General features: G+C 37.0%; 1 protein-coding gene across 3 annotated transcripts in view; it reads right to left on the bottom strand.

Annotated features, from left to right (window-relative positions):
• Positions 1-17,142, bottom strand: part of LOC149535250 (B3 domain-containing protein Os07g0563300-like) — a 110,175-nt gene that overhangs the window by 36,356 nt on the left and 56,677 nt on the right. For all 3 annotated transcript variants that reach the window (XM_089803015.1, XM_089803014.1, XM_089803016.1), the window contains one exon: positions 10,463-10,512. In XM_089803015.1, the coding sequence (XP_089659141.1) occupies positions 10,463-10,512 (50 nt within the window). The remainder of the gene's footprint in view (positions 1-10,462; positions 10,513-17,142) is intronic.

The raw sequence follows: 17,142 nt of genomic DNA, 5'->3' as shown, positions 1-17,142 counted from the left end.
AGAAATCAGTTTCTTTATCCTAGTTAAATTTAGTTAATGGAAGCCATTGTCATGTGAAATGAAATCAGTTAAATAGGTGTTTTAATTTGGTTGTGAAAATTCATTTGTTACAATCATTTAGTGTTTTACAATCACCATCATTTGTTTAGAATCTAGATTTTGATAAAACAATGATCGTTGATTCATTTAATAATGAAATAATGTGGATTGTGATTAGGTATACAACAAACCCTTAGGAAGAAGAAGAATAAGCACTTAAGAGCATAGTGGGCTCACAATGTGGCTCGCGGATCCACAAATCTACCATTCCCATGGCTTCCACTTCTGCTGGTTCTAGTAGAACACCGTGACACATATCTTCCTTAGATGGCTCTTTTGTGCACAGAAACACTCGTGGAGCACAACCATCACAAGAGGGTACTGTGTGGAACAGCGATATGCTTCGGCAAGTTGACATTCAATGTGCGGACTTTTGGTTTTTCAACAACATCCCATTCAATAGTGCAGCTAGTCCATATTGGCTGAATTTTGTGACAACAATTATTGTGGTAAGAAAAGGCTACAAGATGCCTATTCCTAAGTATTTAGGAGGGAGGTTAGTTCGCTTATTTTATTTTTTAATTGTTTTACAGTTTTATATTTTACTTTTTTTTGTTTAATATATGTTTTTTTAAATCAAAGTTGTGTACTTAATTTCATGCTTGTAGGTTGCTCAAAGATGTGGTCGATGATCAAAGATTACAATGGAAATAGTTTGGCTGCACCATACTTTCAGATGGATGGACAGATGGAAGAAACAATACCATCATCAATTTTTTCGTTTCTTGCAAGGATCAAATGGCCTTTCTAAACTCCTTGGATACCTCGAATAAGATAAAGATAGCTAGAACTTTGGCTCTAATGTTAGATGAAGGAGGGGGTTGCTAATGCAGTGTAAATAATAATTGACAATGCAAAAACATATATGGCAGCGGATAGGATCCTTCAAGATAAGTATAGCGCACTTTATTGGTCTCCTTGTGCAATGGATGTTCTTGACCTTCTTTTGGAGGATATAGGAAAATTGGATTCGGTGAGACCAATTGTAGAGGATGCAAGAAAGATAACAAAATACATCTAAAATCACCCTTGGGTTCTCCGCTTAATCATAGATTTTACCCATGAGAAGGAGTTGATTAGACTTGCTGCCACAACGTTTGCAACGATTTTCTTAATGTTGCAAAGTGTTATTAGCTCTTTGAATCCTTTGAAGCAATTGATTGCGAGTCCAAAGTGACTAAACCCAAGCTATTCAAAGAAGCCTAATGGAAAGAGTGTTGCATACATCATCTTTGACAAACACTTCCTCGGTGGTGCCACAAAAATTGAGAAGGTAACTTGGAAGCTTCAAATATTTAATATCAAATTTTGTTGTATTCAATAATCAAGTCTTTCATTATTAATTTCTAACTCTAGTCTCTGATTAATGATAATCGTTTTCTACTTTTCAATTGCAAATGACAGAGTCCTTGGTTAAAGTTCTCCGCTTGGTATATGGGGAGGAAACCCAACTGGGGTATCTTTATGAGGCCACGGATAGGGCCAAAGAGTTTGTAAAAAATTACTATAAGGGGGCCAGCCTCAAATTTGACCCCATATGGGAAATTATTGATATGAGGTGGAACAATCAGCTCCACCAACCCATCTATTCAGCGGGGTATTTCCTCAACCCTTGTTTTCACTTCTCTCCATGCTACGTAGATCCCAACAAAGAGGTCATGGAGGGCTTCATTGATTGCATGCAAAGAATGGTAGCTGATGTTGAGGTGAGAGATCTCATTGTGCCTGAGATGGAAGTGTATTAGAATGCAACTAAAAAGTTGATCTCCTCAGACTTGGCAAGAAGAGGAAGGAACATTTAAACCCTAGGTACAATATTTGGGAATTTTGGTGTGTTTCGCATGCATGATAAGTAGATAGAAACTAAGTTACTAAAATATGTTTTCACCTTGTTTTCTAACACTTTACTATTTATCTTGCAAATGCTAGGTAGCGAAATTGAAGTGGAAATGTTCTTAATCTGCAAAAACTTCTGTTGATGTCAGTTTTGTACCACTACATAAAATATAGCAATTGAATGCTTGTTATGAAATATCAAACACTCAACCCTTTCTTGAAAAGTAAATACTCATGAAGAACATGAGAAAAACTCCAAGGTTCATTACACCTATGGATACTAACTCAGTTATATTAATGTGATTTGCTGGTTAATCACATAGGCGGGCTTACGTTGCTCTTTCAAGGATATCCAACTTTTGCTGTGATGATGATGAAGTCTAGCTTTGTAACGTACACTGGTGCCAAATGATGTTGATGGTGATGATGGAGAGTACGTCCACCAACAATGCTCGAATTTTCTAACTTGTTCCAAGAATGAATTCCAACTACTACACTACTCACTGCTTTACTTCTACTCCTATGAATGGAAAAATTAGCAAATGGACGGGGATCAAATTTGATGAAAGCTTACAAACGACGCTACCTTCATAGATGCAATGGTTCGAGGAAAAAAAAGACCAGATTACCACGCAAGGCTTCCTAACAAGCTGCTAGGATGCTAGTGGCCTAGTTTATGGATCCCTATCAAACATCCACTAATATCACCATACAACTATCCATCTATTCTTACTCTTGCTTAACAACTTTCTTGAAATGAAATCAACTTTAACAACTTCAATGGAATTTGACTCTAACTATTGGAAGTAGAAACCATGCAATAGCACCAAGTGTTTTTAATCACCATGCAAGACAACAATGATAAGAGAAGCAATTTTGGTATTATCTTAACAAACAATTTCTTCAACCCTTTACAAATGAGGGCAAATGGCCTTATATAGGGGTCAAAAATACAACCAACAATAGAGATTAAGAGGCAAAATCAATGATCCAGATTAAATCCCAGAAACCCTAACTAGGGTTGTCACCCCATTGGCCAATGAGAAGATGCCACCTCATCAATGGACCAATAAAAAAGGAAAAGTAGCAACCAATGAGAAGCCACCAAAATGGTAGCCAATCAGAATCAGATACCTATCCTACCTAAAAAGAAGGAGAATTTGCCACTTGGGCTTACATAAAATGATCCTCTAATATAATTCTACCCTTTTCTTTCATCTTTTTAGCCAAGGCAATGAACTTGGCTAGCCTGTCGTTGACTTCCTTCATGGGAGGGCAAGGTGTGTGCTTCATCTTGAGCTGAGCTGAATTCATCATGTTGCTTGCTACTTGTAGTGTCTTCTCATGATCCTTCTCACATTCTTTCGCATATCCGACAAAGGCATTGAGGGAGGCAAGGGTGCCCAAATGCTTCTTCCTGATGACAACCTTCCCCGACTCATCCAATCTTTGATCCAAACTCTGTCTCATTGATGTTCTCCTCTTTGATATCTTCAAAATCAAGTGCAGCCCCAACATCGCTCATCATGGTTGAAATGGAAGTGTCAACGCCTAGGCTGTGTTGTGCAATCTCATTCTGTATCTCTTCAAGTATCCTTAATTTAATGGTCAAGGCAACATACCAACACTCCACTGTACTCATTCCTCCGTCATCCACCAACTTGGTTCTCTCCAAATATCTCTCCAGTAGTCCAATAGATGCTAGTAGCCTAGGAATGGCTAAGTCCTTGACTGGAAGAAGATCCTTCCACTCCCCTTCAAATGTTCTGAATTTGTTTCTAATAGCCACCAATGACTTCAATGTCGAGATAAAGGAAGGGAAGAAATTTCGCCCATCTTGAATCATATCACTGATCCAATCTTTGATTTCGTGCAACTTGAGCCAATATCTCTTCTATGTTGCTCTTGCTATCTTGCAGAAGGGTTGCCTGATGCAACTATTGGATACGCTGGCAATCTCTCCAATACTTGTTTTTGGCCTCCAACCTTACAATCCTTTCGTTTGCCTTCCCCAACCTTTCTCTAATTGAAACAATGTCTTCCTGGATCTCCTCACACTCCATGTCATCTATGATTCTTCCGAAGTTATGCTCTACTATCTCATACTCCTAGGCTACAATCTCATCCACTACCTTGCTAACCTTTGGTATAGCAATCTGAACTTTTCGATGACCCTCATCATCACTCCTAATTACCTTTGCCATCGTTTTTGCAATTTGTTTATGTTTCTCACTATCTTCCTTTTCCACTAACCCTTGAATATCTTCAACTGGTCGAACAGTCACCACCTCACCTCTTGGCATAAGCATTTGCCTTAACCATAGCGGTGCAATGCATCTCCCCAAATCTGGATTTGGTTTGACTAGCAAAGCGTCATCAATGACCCCAGGCGCCTAGCTTATTTACTCAATATCAATTGGCCTATCCTCTTCTTCACTAGTGATTGTCATACCATTTCCATGGTGGTTCTCCGAGAGAGGAGAGTATTCGGTACTATCACTGTAACCACTAGATTTTGAATTAGAGTTCACCTCTACCGAGACCCTTTGTCCACTTGTATTAACCTCTTGGCTCCTAGCCTCAATTATGCTCTCCCTTGACAGCGTTGCACTTTGTCTCTTTGCTGGAGGCTCCTGATGTTCTTTACTTTTTTCAACCTCCAAATTTCTCTTCTTGCTCTTAACTACTCTTTGTTGTTGGCTACTGCCCCTACCTTTCTGTCTAATTGACTCCACTAGACCTTCTTCCGGTTTCATCTTCTCATAAGGCATACCTTCTAACTTTGTGATTGCCTTAACTTCTCATTGTACCATGACTCAGTGTGTAGATCAATTGTCCTTGTAACTGCCTCTAAGGAAGGATCCTGATGATCATCCCAATCCACTAGACCCAATTTTGTTCCATCCACTATATCATAATCTTCTCTTAGCACGTTTTCATCATCTTCCAGCTAATCGGGAATATCAAAAAGCCTCTCCATCTAATTGCCCTCATCATGCCCACTGACAATCTTGAGAAAGCTAGCTTCCTCACATGAAAGTCATCATGTGCATTGGCCCAAAAATCTTCTATAGTAGGAACATGTTTGAATATGTTTTCGTGAGATGCCTTGATAAGACCATTAGGATTGAATACTTGTCTTGCTCTATACCATCCTAGATGATACCATTCTAACTCCTTCTCCACAGTTGCAAAGGCGACAAGATTGGGGCAAGTATCATTGCTTATTCCAAATGAGAAGGTAATCTGTCTCACCTTTAAGTTTCATCATCTTGTCATAATGCTCAAGTTGCCTCGCCAACTCCATCAAAACTATCTTGTCAGGTGGGTACCTCGGAAGTCTCTTGGGACAAACTATACTCCCTGCTACTCTAATATATGTGAATTGCGGAAATTGGATGAACCAACTCCCATACTTCTTAACTTTTGCTTCCACTTCCGATGAGAGCCTCCTAGCAGTTGTCCCTTGTAATATCCTTACCATCTTCATGGAATAGGCATCATAAAACATCTTATAATCTTTGGTGTTGTGCAAATGAAGCTATGGATAGCACTCATGCACCAAACATTGCCCCAGCCCATTATCAATCACTCCTAAAGCCTGAAGTCCAGGATTTTCATATAATCTCGCAATTAGATAGAAAAGATGGGATCCTATGTAGAATTGCTTTTGAATTTGTATTATCCTTAGTTGCAACTCTAAATTTTCACTTGTAATTCTAGCCCAATCAAATTTTCTCTTTCCATTTTCAATTTCATCAATAAAATAATACATCCAATTCTCGAATTGCATACCTTGAGCCACGCCCATGATTCGACTGAGAAGCACAATAAGGTCGCCATACTCTGATTTGAAATTTGACTTGGTGAGCTTTGACGACTCGGTAACTCCCTTCTTGCCCTCGTGTAACCAATTCTGCTTTAGATGAATGAAGTAGGCCTCCTAATTATCCTGAGAGAACTTGGTTGTTTGATCCATCATTACTATTGTTACGCTTTTATGCTGGGGAATATTGAATACTTCTTCAACCACTTGTCCACTGATGTTAGCCAACACTCTCTTCCCTTCATCAAAAATGATGGACTCGGTCACAATATCAAACCGGGATGCACACTCCATAACCAATTCCGGACAAGGCAAGGTAGGAGGGAAAGGCGTCACATGTACAATTCCACTCTTGTAGATCTTCTTCGCCATGGGGGATTGTCCTTCCTTCAATCTATCCTTCAATTATACCATGTTTACCGTGCCGATATTGGTATCACTTATTCGCCTCACTTTCGAAAAGAAGGTGGTCTTAGGCATCATGTCTTCCTTGTCTTTTTAGGTATTAGTTCCCTTTAGATTCTTGCTTGTACTAACATCCACCATCCTAAACACTTATTCTGCCCCTTCGCTCTAAATGATATGGATTACACTTATCAAACTCCAAATTTTTTTCTATTGATGCAATCTAGCTTATTTCTGCCTCTCCAAATCCTATCTCTACACCTATCAATCTCCAAACTTCAATCCTAGGGGTAGGACTACCACTTATTTCTGCCTCTTCGTTACCTTAGGATGGACTACACTTATATCTCACAACTTCAATCCTAGGGTGGTCTAGCTTATTTCTGCCTCTCCAAGTGTCCTATCATGAAATCTACACTTACAACTTCAACCTATCAATGGAAATAATGAAGTGGTGGATAAGTAGTACAAGAAGAAGATAAGGGAAATGAACCAAGCAAGAACAAGGAATAAAGTCCGCCTTTAAAACCAACCTTCACCTCAAAAGATAAACAAAAATCTTACCTTAAATCTTCCTTCTACCAATAATCGGGCCTCCTCAAATTCAGAATATGATCTCAAAAATTTCAGTCCTTCAAAATATGATGCCCTAGCATATGAATTACTCGCAAAAATCTGCCCCTTTCATCAAATTTCTACCTCCTTGCCAAAATCGCCCAATTTGAAGGAAAATCGTTGCCCTAGGGCAAAAAAGTCTGCCCTAAATCAGAATTTCAACCTCCTAAATTCGCCCACAATTGCAAAAAAATCAGATCCCAAATCGCTTTTCCTCTTCACCAAATAAAATCGCCATAGCTAGAGGAAAAATCGCTGCCAAAGACAAATTCGCCCCTTTGGAAGAAAATCATTTAACCAAGCAAGAGGAGGTTGAAAGAATGAATGAGGAAACAAAAGGAGGGAAGCCCCTTCTTATATCCTCTTGTTGATCTCCAGAGTCGGCCGACCTACCCAGAGGGAAACAAAATTAAGTTAGACCTCAAAAGATGGCCCATTTTTAAATAAAACGGGAAAATAACTAAGCCCCATAGTGAAATTGGCCCTTTTAATTGCTAGTTTGATCCAGAATTGCAAAATAGAAATAAGGTAAGCCTAGGAGATGTCAAAATTTTCATTTGACAACATTTTGGCAATTAAAATATCATTAAAATCGAATCTAGTAAGCCAAAATCAATTTCGAATTCCAAATTACCAATTTCCTTTAACATTTCTAAAATCCTCTAAGCAAAATTTCAACCAAATTAATGAGATTTTGCAATTTAATCCAATTTCAACTTTGGAATACAATTTCAGTTTTTTAACAAAATAAATCCTCTTTCCTAACAATCGAAACTCAAACTCTAAATTCAATTTCACCATCAAAATTTCTTTTCCTTGAAAAAATTCAAGATTTTCCAAAACGACTAAATCTAACCAATTCATTTTGAAAATGCTCAATCTTATACAATTTTTTCAAATTTTCAAAAATCCATCTAAGTCCAAAATTTGCAATTTTATCTTGCTAGATATCATTTTAACCATCATGTTGTTGTTGAATTTTGTTTGGCCTAAGGATAAAATTACATGTTCCGAAAAAATCAAGTTTTGCACCGAGTGAAATCAAATCAAATCCCTCTCCTGGCCCGAAGGCGTCCAAGGTGTAAAATCATCAATTCAAAAAACCTCTAGACAACTCCAAATTTTGCTAAGGCAACCGAAAAATTCCCAACACCCGCAAATATTGCCAAGGCTTGCCCGAAAAAGTGGGTCCCCAAAAATTTTTGGGCAATGGTCTGAAAACCTCACAACATCTGACAAGTGGCCAAGATTAAGAGGCAAAATCAAGGGCCAAGATTAAACCTTACAAACCCTAATTAGGGTTACCATCATTTAACCAATTACATGAGGGCACAAACTTTGTGGGACAATGAGAAAATTAAAATAATTTGTCAGCCAATGAGAACATATGACACTTGGCATGATTTGATTGCATGCACATGAAATTGCCACCTCATCAACTTTATCTTATAAATTTATTTAATCTTTGAGATGAGGTGAATCCTTGGATGCTTGAGCTTGTCCTTAAAAACTTTCTCATCACCACTTGAACTTGCTTGTACCTGATGTCCTGACCTTGAAAGGGTGAGGTCTCCATGCACTTGGGGTAATCTTGCCTTGGCCTCTGTGGCTTGCCCAGACGTGAACCTCCTTGCAATTTGAGAGTCTATATAAGGCCATTTTTTTCTCATTTGTAAACAAGAGTTATACTAGAGAATCGTTCCAAAATACTATCAAAATTGTTCTTTATTCATTGTTGTGGCTTGCATGGTGGATATACGTGATCATTTTGGTGTATTTGCATGTTTTTTCTCATCTCTCAAATTAAAGTAGAATTTCATTTCATGTTGTTAAGAGTAGAAGCAGACGGCTAGTTGTATGATGATGTTAGTGAATGTTTGATAGGGATCTTTATACGAGGCCACTAGCATCCTAGCGGCTTGTTAGGAAGCCTTGTGTGATAATCTAGTCCGATCACTCCCAAGTTCTACTTGCATTTCATCTTTCCGCTTGTACTTCAAGTTGGGTTGGAAGATAGGTGTTAGTGTGAAAATCCTAAGAGTATCCCTTAGAATCATTGCACCAATGGAGGTAGCACCGCTAGCAAGCTTTCATTTGGTAGGATCCCCGTCCATTTGCTAATTTCTTCAATCATAGGAGTAGTAGTAGAGCATTAAGAAATTAGTGGTAGGAGTAGTTGAAAGTGAAAAAGATCAAGGAGAGAAGAACAAGTCAAGCAAAGCTAAGTACCACCAAGTTATCTTCGAATGAATAATGTAAGCCCACCTACGTGATTAACCAGCAAATCACATTAATATAACTGAGTTAGTATCCACAGGTGTAACGAACCTTAGAGTGTTTCTCATGTTCTTCATGAGTATTTACTTTTCAAGAGAGGGTTGAGTGTTTGATATTTCATATCAAGCATTCAATTGCTATATTTTATGTAGTGGTACAAACTAACATCAACAACTTGCCCTGTGCATCTTATGTCAGCCATGTAGCTCATCCAGATGTGAGCGTAACTAGAGCTTATTTGAGGCCATTCATACGAAAAAGAGGAACAAGTTAGCACATAGACACCTCAGTGATCTTGTTTGTGTGCATTATAACATAAAGTTGCTCATAAGAAAGGTAGAATTAGCAGCAATTGGTCCACTTGATTTGAATGACATAGATCCCTATTACAGTTGGACATCACAGGAGCAGCCTCCATTTTCACAAACAATGAGATCTGTGATTTGGAGAGGCAGACTATGGAGGAGTGTGGATTCCCAGTGGAATAGGATGACATTGATGAGGGCTTTCAGGAGGATGAGGGCGCAAAGAGTGAGGAGGATATAGATGATGATGAGGCATTGTCAATGTCAACACAATCTACGTCCAGGATGGAGGTCCTGCCACAGCCACAACAGTCTTCCAGGGCTAGAGTTCCTCCCATTCCAACACTTTTTACTTGAGTTGATGGGAAGGGGAAGAGGAAGATGTAGCCTACTTTGATATTGTAATTAACAGTTCACATGAGTATTTGCTTGTAGTTTTACAGTTACTATTTACAAAGACAATTTTCTACTGTTAGTTTGCTTTAAAGTTCAGACTATCAGACTATGACTATGACCCATCAGCATTCCACTTGAGGATGTTATTTTGTATCCAATTTGCATTTATATATACCTAATTGAGCTTGTTTGGTTTGTTTACTCATTTACTGACTCGTTAGATGCATCTCCTTATTGAATTTTGCAAAATAAAAGAGCATTTCCAATTAAATATATGCAATTGTTTAAGTTATGAATATTTTCCCAATAAGTTCCCATCTCTGATAGTTGTCGATATTTAAATTTTTGCCCTTGGAGATAAGTTACTGATAATGATAAGTTGAACTGTGGCTCAATAAATTGATGAATCTGTCAACTGATGGTTCAATAACTACATCAATCAACTGCATTAATCACAAAACTATTCTCTTTTTGACAACAATGACAAACATTGCCAAAGTTAACAACCATTTCGTCAATTGAGAACACCGAGCAGTTAAAGCCCCAAACCACATATAACTCTCAAACCCATATATACTTGCTATTATCCATCATTAGCACATAGATTTCAATAAATTAGGTTTCAGCATTCTGGGAATGGCCTATCACTTGCCATCATAATAAACTAACAATTAAGATTTCGGTAATAAGAAAGAAAAACTACCTAGACCGCTTCTTATGAATAGTTGTCCTCTTGCCAAAGATTGGAGGTTCCTGCAAAGGTGACATGAAAATAAATCCTATAAGAAAGATCATTATACATGGTAGCCATGTTGTAATTTGTCTTCCCCTAACTTAAATTTCAAACAATTAGCTGTTGTGTTCTTACATGTTTTGTAAGACAAAGAAAATACTACATTTATAAGAAGAAATGATTACAAAGAAAAGATCTTTTGAAAAAACAGACCATCTTCATATAGTAAGGTATCAACAGATAGAAGAGTGAATTGTTAAGGAGTACTAAAGAAACAAATTGGGAAAAAAGATAAGTGTATGATTTCAATCAGCCTTTAATGATAAAAAAACCCATTGTTTAGAGCATACGTTGATCCATACAGATTGTGAAATTGTTATTAAAACATGTATATACATGAAATTTTGTGCACAGAAAATAGAATCAGAATCTAGATGGACAGAGGATAAAACATAGTGGTCAATGACTACCTTGGTGTCCAGGACAAATCTACAGCAGCACAAATGTCCAAGACAGATGTGTGACTGCAGTACTGTCCAATTTCAGGGCAAGCCCATGGCCACAGCAGTGACCCACAACAATGTAACTTGAAATTTGAAATGAAAAAACACCATTTTACTTCTAGCAGATGTGGAAATTCTTCTATAGCAATTCTATCAAAAGAGGTGAAATGTGTGTGCTTGAGGCATGGGAGGATTTAAGCAAGCTCACATCAAGCAAAGAATATTCAGCTATTTATAATGTGGTCAACATGTTGAGACCATAGTTCCAAGAATCACGGCGATTCATGCGATTCACGCGATTCGGCGATTCGATTCAAGCCAAACGATTTTTTGTGAATCGGTGAATCGAATCAGCGATAAAGGGTTTGTGAAATAAGTTACTCACTAAATTTCAAGGGTTTTTTAAATTTTCCGATTCATGGCCGATTCGATTCCGATTCATGGCCGATTCACGATTTGATTCGGCCTTGCCGATTTCGATCCGATTCCGATTCTTGTTACTTTGGTTGAGACCATATAAATTCCCATTACAGGAGAAAGAAGAAGCTTGTATCCAAGTAACCTATTTTACTTGGTGAAGTGTTTCTTTCAACAGAGGTAGACAGTTATTTGCCAGTGCCACAACTATAAAACCATTCTTTACTCGCCTAGGTTCATGTTTTGCAGCATATTTAATTATAATTTGATTAAACATTTCCTCTTCATACTATCATTTGAAAATACAACTGGCACAGTATGTTTAGCATGATTTGTGATTCTCAATTTTACTTTTGGAGAATTTACAAATCAATTTTGCTATCAAAGCTGTGTTGATCTTTGTGGAATTTCTGGAAAGAGTGTATGACAAATACAACATCGAAGAAAGACAAATGGTAGAGATAAATGCACCGGTAACATATTTGGAAAACAGCATTAAGGGAAATTAAATTTGCTTCTGGATTCATTGTGTATATTTGTTTCATTTGGAAGTGATCTACACAATGAACTCAGAATAAATCTTAATTATACTGCATGGACGTGTAAACTCAGGCCAACTACACATGAAGGGTTTAACAGGAAAACAACAATGGTCAACAAAAAGAGCACAGGAAAAGAGAGCATATGAAGATAGCACGTGGGCAAACTTCAATAGGTAATTTGGTAAAGTCTCTAGCCATAAATTTAGCATAGATGAGAAGATATGACAGGAGTTCTTAGGTGAGTCCGTCAAAGCAAAAGAACCAATTCCATTTAGGGTAGAAACTACAAAGAAATAACTTTGCATAACTCAAAGTTGAATCTCATGCTCTTGTATGGTGGCATAACTTTGTAGTTAATTTTGCACTGAAAAAAAGGCAAAGGTAGGCACTCCAGAAGAATTCAAATAACTGATCTAAAAGAATCCCTATTCCATTGACCACAAGAATGATCAAAGGATAAGTGGAGACTTTTGAAACAAACTGGGCAAAGGCAAGAACCATATTAATTGGCATGGAATTGGAAGAAGACAACATGCTACAGCTATACCTTGGAGTGCTCGACTCTCATCAAAGAAAAAAGTCACCACCATCCCAGAAGACAAAGATTGAGTATGTTTCCAAGCATACCATGTGGATAGCAATTAAAAACTATTACTCTCCATGGAGGAAGTGAGAGGATATTCTCACTTAAAATCTCACAGAGCTTTTGTAGGCCCAAAGGCCTCTCTAGTAAGCGCGGTGTGATCAGTATGGGTGTGATCTGGATGAATCATAAAATTGAAATAAAACATTTATGGACATGAGAAGTTTTAAAGTGTAAAATAGCTTCAAATCTAGAGTTAGACAGGGGCCAAATGAGCGGTTGAAAATAGGGAAGAAAAATGTAAAATGAGTGATTTGTGACTTTGTTAGCGTCTAAGAAGGATCTGTAGATGCAGTAGTGCCCAAAAGAAATCCATGCCATGAGAGTGGCCCTGGACTGTGTAACTCTAATTCAAAATGTACAAACTTAATTTCACTTCCAGAAAAAGACAGTAATTCTTCTAGGGGCTGGAAAAAAGTTCAGCAACTACAAAAGGAAGAGGAAAGCATGTGTTTAGGTCCTAGGACATGAGAACATTTAAACAAAATTGTATTGAGAAAGCAAGAAGGATTCTGTCATTCATAGTGTGTTGGGAGGGCTGAGACATTTAAGATTGGCATTAAAGAAGCAAGGACTAGCTTGCATCCCAGCAACCTATTATCCTGGCAAATTGCTATTTCTAATATAGATAAGAGTAGTATTGCTACTAACATAAAACTGATTTTTCCCATACAAATACAAGATAAATCCTTGAGCCAACTACCAGAAGACTGATTTTTCTCTTACAAAGGTTTTACAAGATAGATCCTCGAGTAGAGGATTCATTTGGTTCTGACAGGTCTCTTTCTCACCTGATCAAAAATTCTCTAGCATTACCATTTGAAATATTCACAACTGTTTCAAGGATGGGGACAATGGGACAATATGGGACGTGTTTTCTGGAAAGCATTCTGAAGCCCATTTTGGGGAGATGACATGGGGACAATGGTGTGTGTGTGTGTGTGTGTGTGTGGACTATGTCACAAGGTTCAAGTTCGTGTTTGGCAACAATAATATCAGATGAAGTTTGGCAACAAAAAAAAATGAAAAAGAATCCACCATTAAATTCGCTTGATACAAATTTTTTTTTTTTTAAAGCATAAATAATATCCATAATATTGTCAATTAGTTTAATATTGTTAAATGACTTGGTTCCTGTATGACATTTCATATAATATAAATATAGAATTTTATAATATTGTATTCATGTTTACTATTTTTTAAATTTATTCATATATTTTCATAAATAAAATATAAAGTATAGTATTATAAATATTATATAAATACTATATATATTAAATAAAATCAAAGAGAGTATCTCGTCAGCAAAGAATTGATTAAGTCTATGAGATAAGAATGTTAAGGTGGCACGCACTTGTCCTTAACCAATCAGAAAATTTCAATTACACATGTCCAAGCACATTCAATCATATTATGCCAAGTGAACATATTTTTTCATTGGGTCTCAATTTCTTATTGACCCACAGGGTGGTGCCTTCATGTAATTGGATGATAGTGTGGCAACTCTAATTAGGGTTTCTAATTGGTTAATCTTGGCCCTTGATCTTGAATTTGTTAATATTTGTAGCTGCAGGAGATATTACTCTTATTTGCAATAGACCTGGTGTCTTCATCGTTGATGCTTAGTTCAGATTTGCTCATCATAGTTATATCTTTAATTGGTTCCTTTATTTAAGTTCAATCACTTTGTTCTCTTCATTGTTCTGCATTAGCCTACCGTGGATCCTAGCTGACTCATCACTGCCAGCTTGGATGCCTTTGTTATTCATCTCATGGTCAAATAACCGTCAGCACTCACATATTCTACATCAACGATCAAGTGTCACATAGCATTTATCTCAGGCGAATGTGTTGTGTATGAGTTTCTCTTCATGTTCGCGTACATTGTTAAACTCTAATGTCTCTTTAACATAACTGTCACCAACTCATTTATGGTAACTGTGATGACTCCTCAGTTGCTGACTCTTCGAATTGATGTTGTGTCTAGTTGGCTTGCAATTTGGAGCAATGACAATTTTTGGTATTAGAAAAACCAAACTGCAACTTCAGCAGAGAGAAAAGTCATTATATGTTGTGATTGTTAGGAGTATTTTACATCAGTAATATTCAAGAGGTGGATATACTGCAACTGTGATAATCATATATGAATCTGATCATCGTATCTGTGCTTCAGCAGAATTCTATATTTGTTTAGATACTATGCGTATGATCACTGCTTGATCATTCTTATCATGCCAATATTTTATTTAGTATTTGTAAGATACTTGGTGTATTGATTGTATTATAGGAACTAAGCAACCTATGCTTAAACTCTGACAGAGTTAATAATACCTGAATTTTTTTCATCTTTGTTCAAGCTTGAGACCTTTGGGCAAAACTTTTGACTTTTGAATAAAAGAATCAATTTCAACTGTGGTTAGGTTTTTCCCAGGGTAAATCTTTGTCTCTCAAAAGTTTGTGTTTTAATTTTCCTATTATTTATTTATGCAATTTAGGCTCTTGAAAACCCAACATGATATCAGAGCAGGTCTAAGGTAAATCTTTGAGTTTCAAGAGTTTGTGTTTTGATTTTCCTATTATCTATTAATGTCATCCTGGCTCTTGAAAACATAACATGATATCAGAGCCTTGGAGGGTAGAATCTTTGATGAAGCTCCTTGCCTGAACAAGAAGGATGTTGTCATGCTCATCTATGCTTTCATGTTTGGTGCAACAACCCCTTTTCGCAAGTCTTTGCTAACAACTATCATATCATTGAAGATAGTTACTTTTCAAGTTCATGAGCACGAGAAAGCAGTTATTACAATTATTTTACACGTTCATATGAAGAGATTAATGGTTACATTCAGTTTAACTGAAATATCATAACTAACAATTGAAGGAGTATTAAACCAGAGTGAGTGGTTAGACATTGAAAATCAAATAAAACTAAATTGAGGATTTTATGTTTGCAATACTCTAAATTCTGAAACTGGAATCCACCTAGGGCAACATCTAAAAAAACCCAAGTTAGTCCACATATATCACTTAGGGCACAAAAAGTTATACCACTATATCGTAATAACCAATACCAATCAGGGCAACAAAACCACTGTAACATCCCCCTTTTTCCCATAAATAATTATGACAGTTAATTGTAAATAAAAAATACATTCATAGTTATCTTCCCATGAAGGAAGGACAGTTATAACTACCATCAAGTAAGCCTATCTCATACATAGAGTTACATTTCATGCTCAATTGAAAAATCAGTTGATTTCACTAATTTCCTAATGCATTGAAATGGAAAATTGAATTCTCAGCATTGAAGGGAAAAACTGATTAAACAAAAATAACCATCTATTATATCTTCAACTTGAAATTGCAAATTCATAAAGTAAAATACTCGTTACCAAAAGATATTTGAACACAAATCGTGTCTCTATCTTGTGCAAGCCTTGGCATTTGGTGGAGAGGAGAAGCATTGTCAGGGGATTAACCTCCCAACCGTGGACCCCTAAGTATCCCCACACAATCTCAACCGAGAAAGGCCCTCCCTACCCGAGAATAGACATGGGACACCCTATCCAGACACTGATCATTCTGATATTAGAGTATTAACCCACCACTCAACTAGGCAACAAGATCTAATCATTGGGCTACCATGAGCTGATTCAGTTAGTTAGATATGATTATTGTTACTGATCTAGCTTTATTTTTCTTGCAGTGATATTCCCATCATCACCCTTCATCTTGACCCTCCTGGCCATCATGGATGAATTTCTAGGTGAGTCCTTAAGTGAATTTCTGGTTTATAAATATAAGCACTGCCATCTCATTATACCCAGACTGACATGTGGTATTACAAAATGAGAAATGTAATTCCTTGCAGATTATTTCGATATCATACTAGTGTTGTACTCGTCTCAGAGAGTATATTGAAAATACCCCTGTACGAACTAACACTCTTTGACAGAGATTCAAAAAGAATGCACAATCATACTTGATGTGCTTTCATGAACATCTTTCAGATTACATGATGACTCCTTACAACAATATAGGAGAACAAAAGAATTGAATACATAGACTGTGAATCATTCCAATCTCTGCATTTAAGATATTGTGCCTTCTTTGATAGGCAATCAGATGATTCTAATGTTTGATTTCTGGAAGAAAAACATAAAGCAAAAATCAAAGTATAAATCATGACCTGCAAAAGGTACAGCTCGACTTGAGCATTATATGCAAACAATCAATGCCAAAACATTGGCACTCTCATGCAAGAAATATTCGTAAGTATTCGTCCCAAATATGCACATTGGATGGCTTAATCAAAGATCAACTCTCTTAATCAGTGTGATTGCATACGCACTTGTTTGGGATAGAACAGAGCGATGGGCGAAAAGGATGAATTACAGCAATGAGCAAAGGTAAAGAACTTGAACTCCCATCCGAAAAGGGTGAAGAATAATAATAAGCCATCACTGAGAGGTGAGCCAAGAAATACAAAGGCCCACCGAATGCATGCTCAATTACGCAAGAAGTTTGAGGTGGCAAGGTGCTCCG

Source organism: Cupressus sempervirens, chromosome 10 (genome assembly GCF_028749045.1).
Source record: "Cupressus sempervirens isolate cs-2001-9-10 chromosome 10, ASM2874904v1, whole genome shotgun sequence".
In the NCBI taxonomy this organism is placed as follows: domain Eukaryota; kingdom Viridiplantae; phylum Streptophyta; class Pinopsida; order Cupressales; family Cupressaceae; genus Cupressus; species Cupressus sempervirens.
Note: the sequence above shows the minus strand (reverse complement) of the source record. Positions and strands in the feature narration are given on the sequence as shown.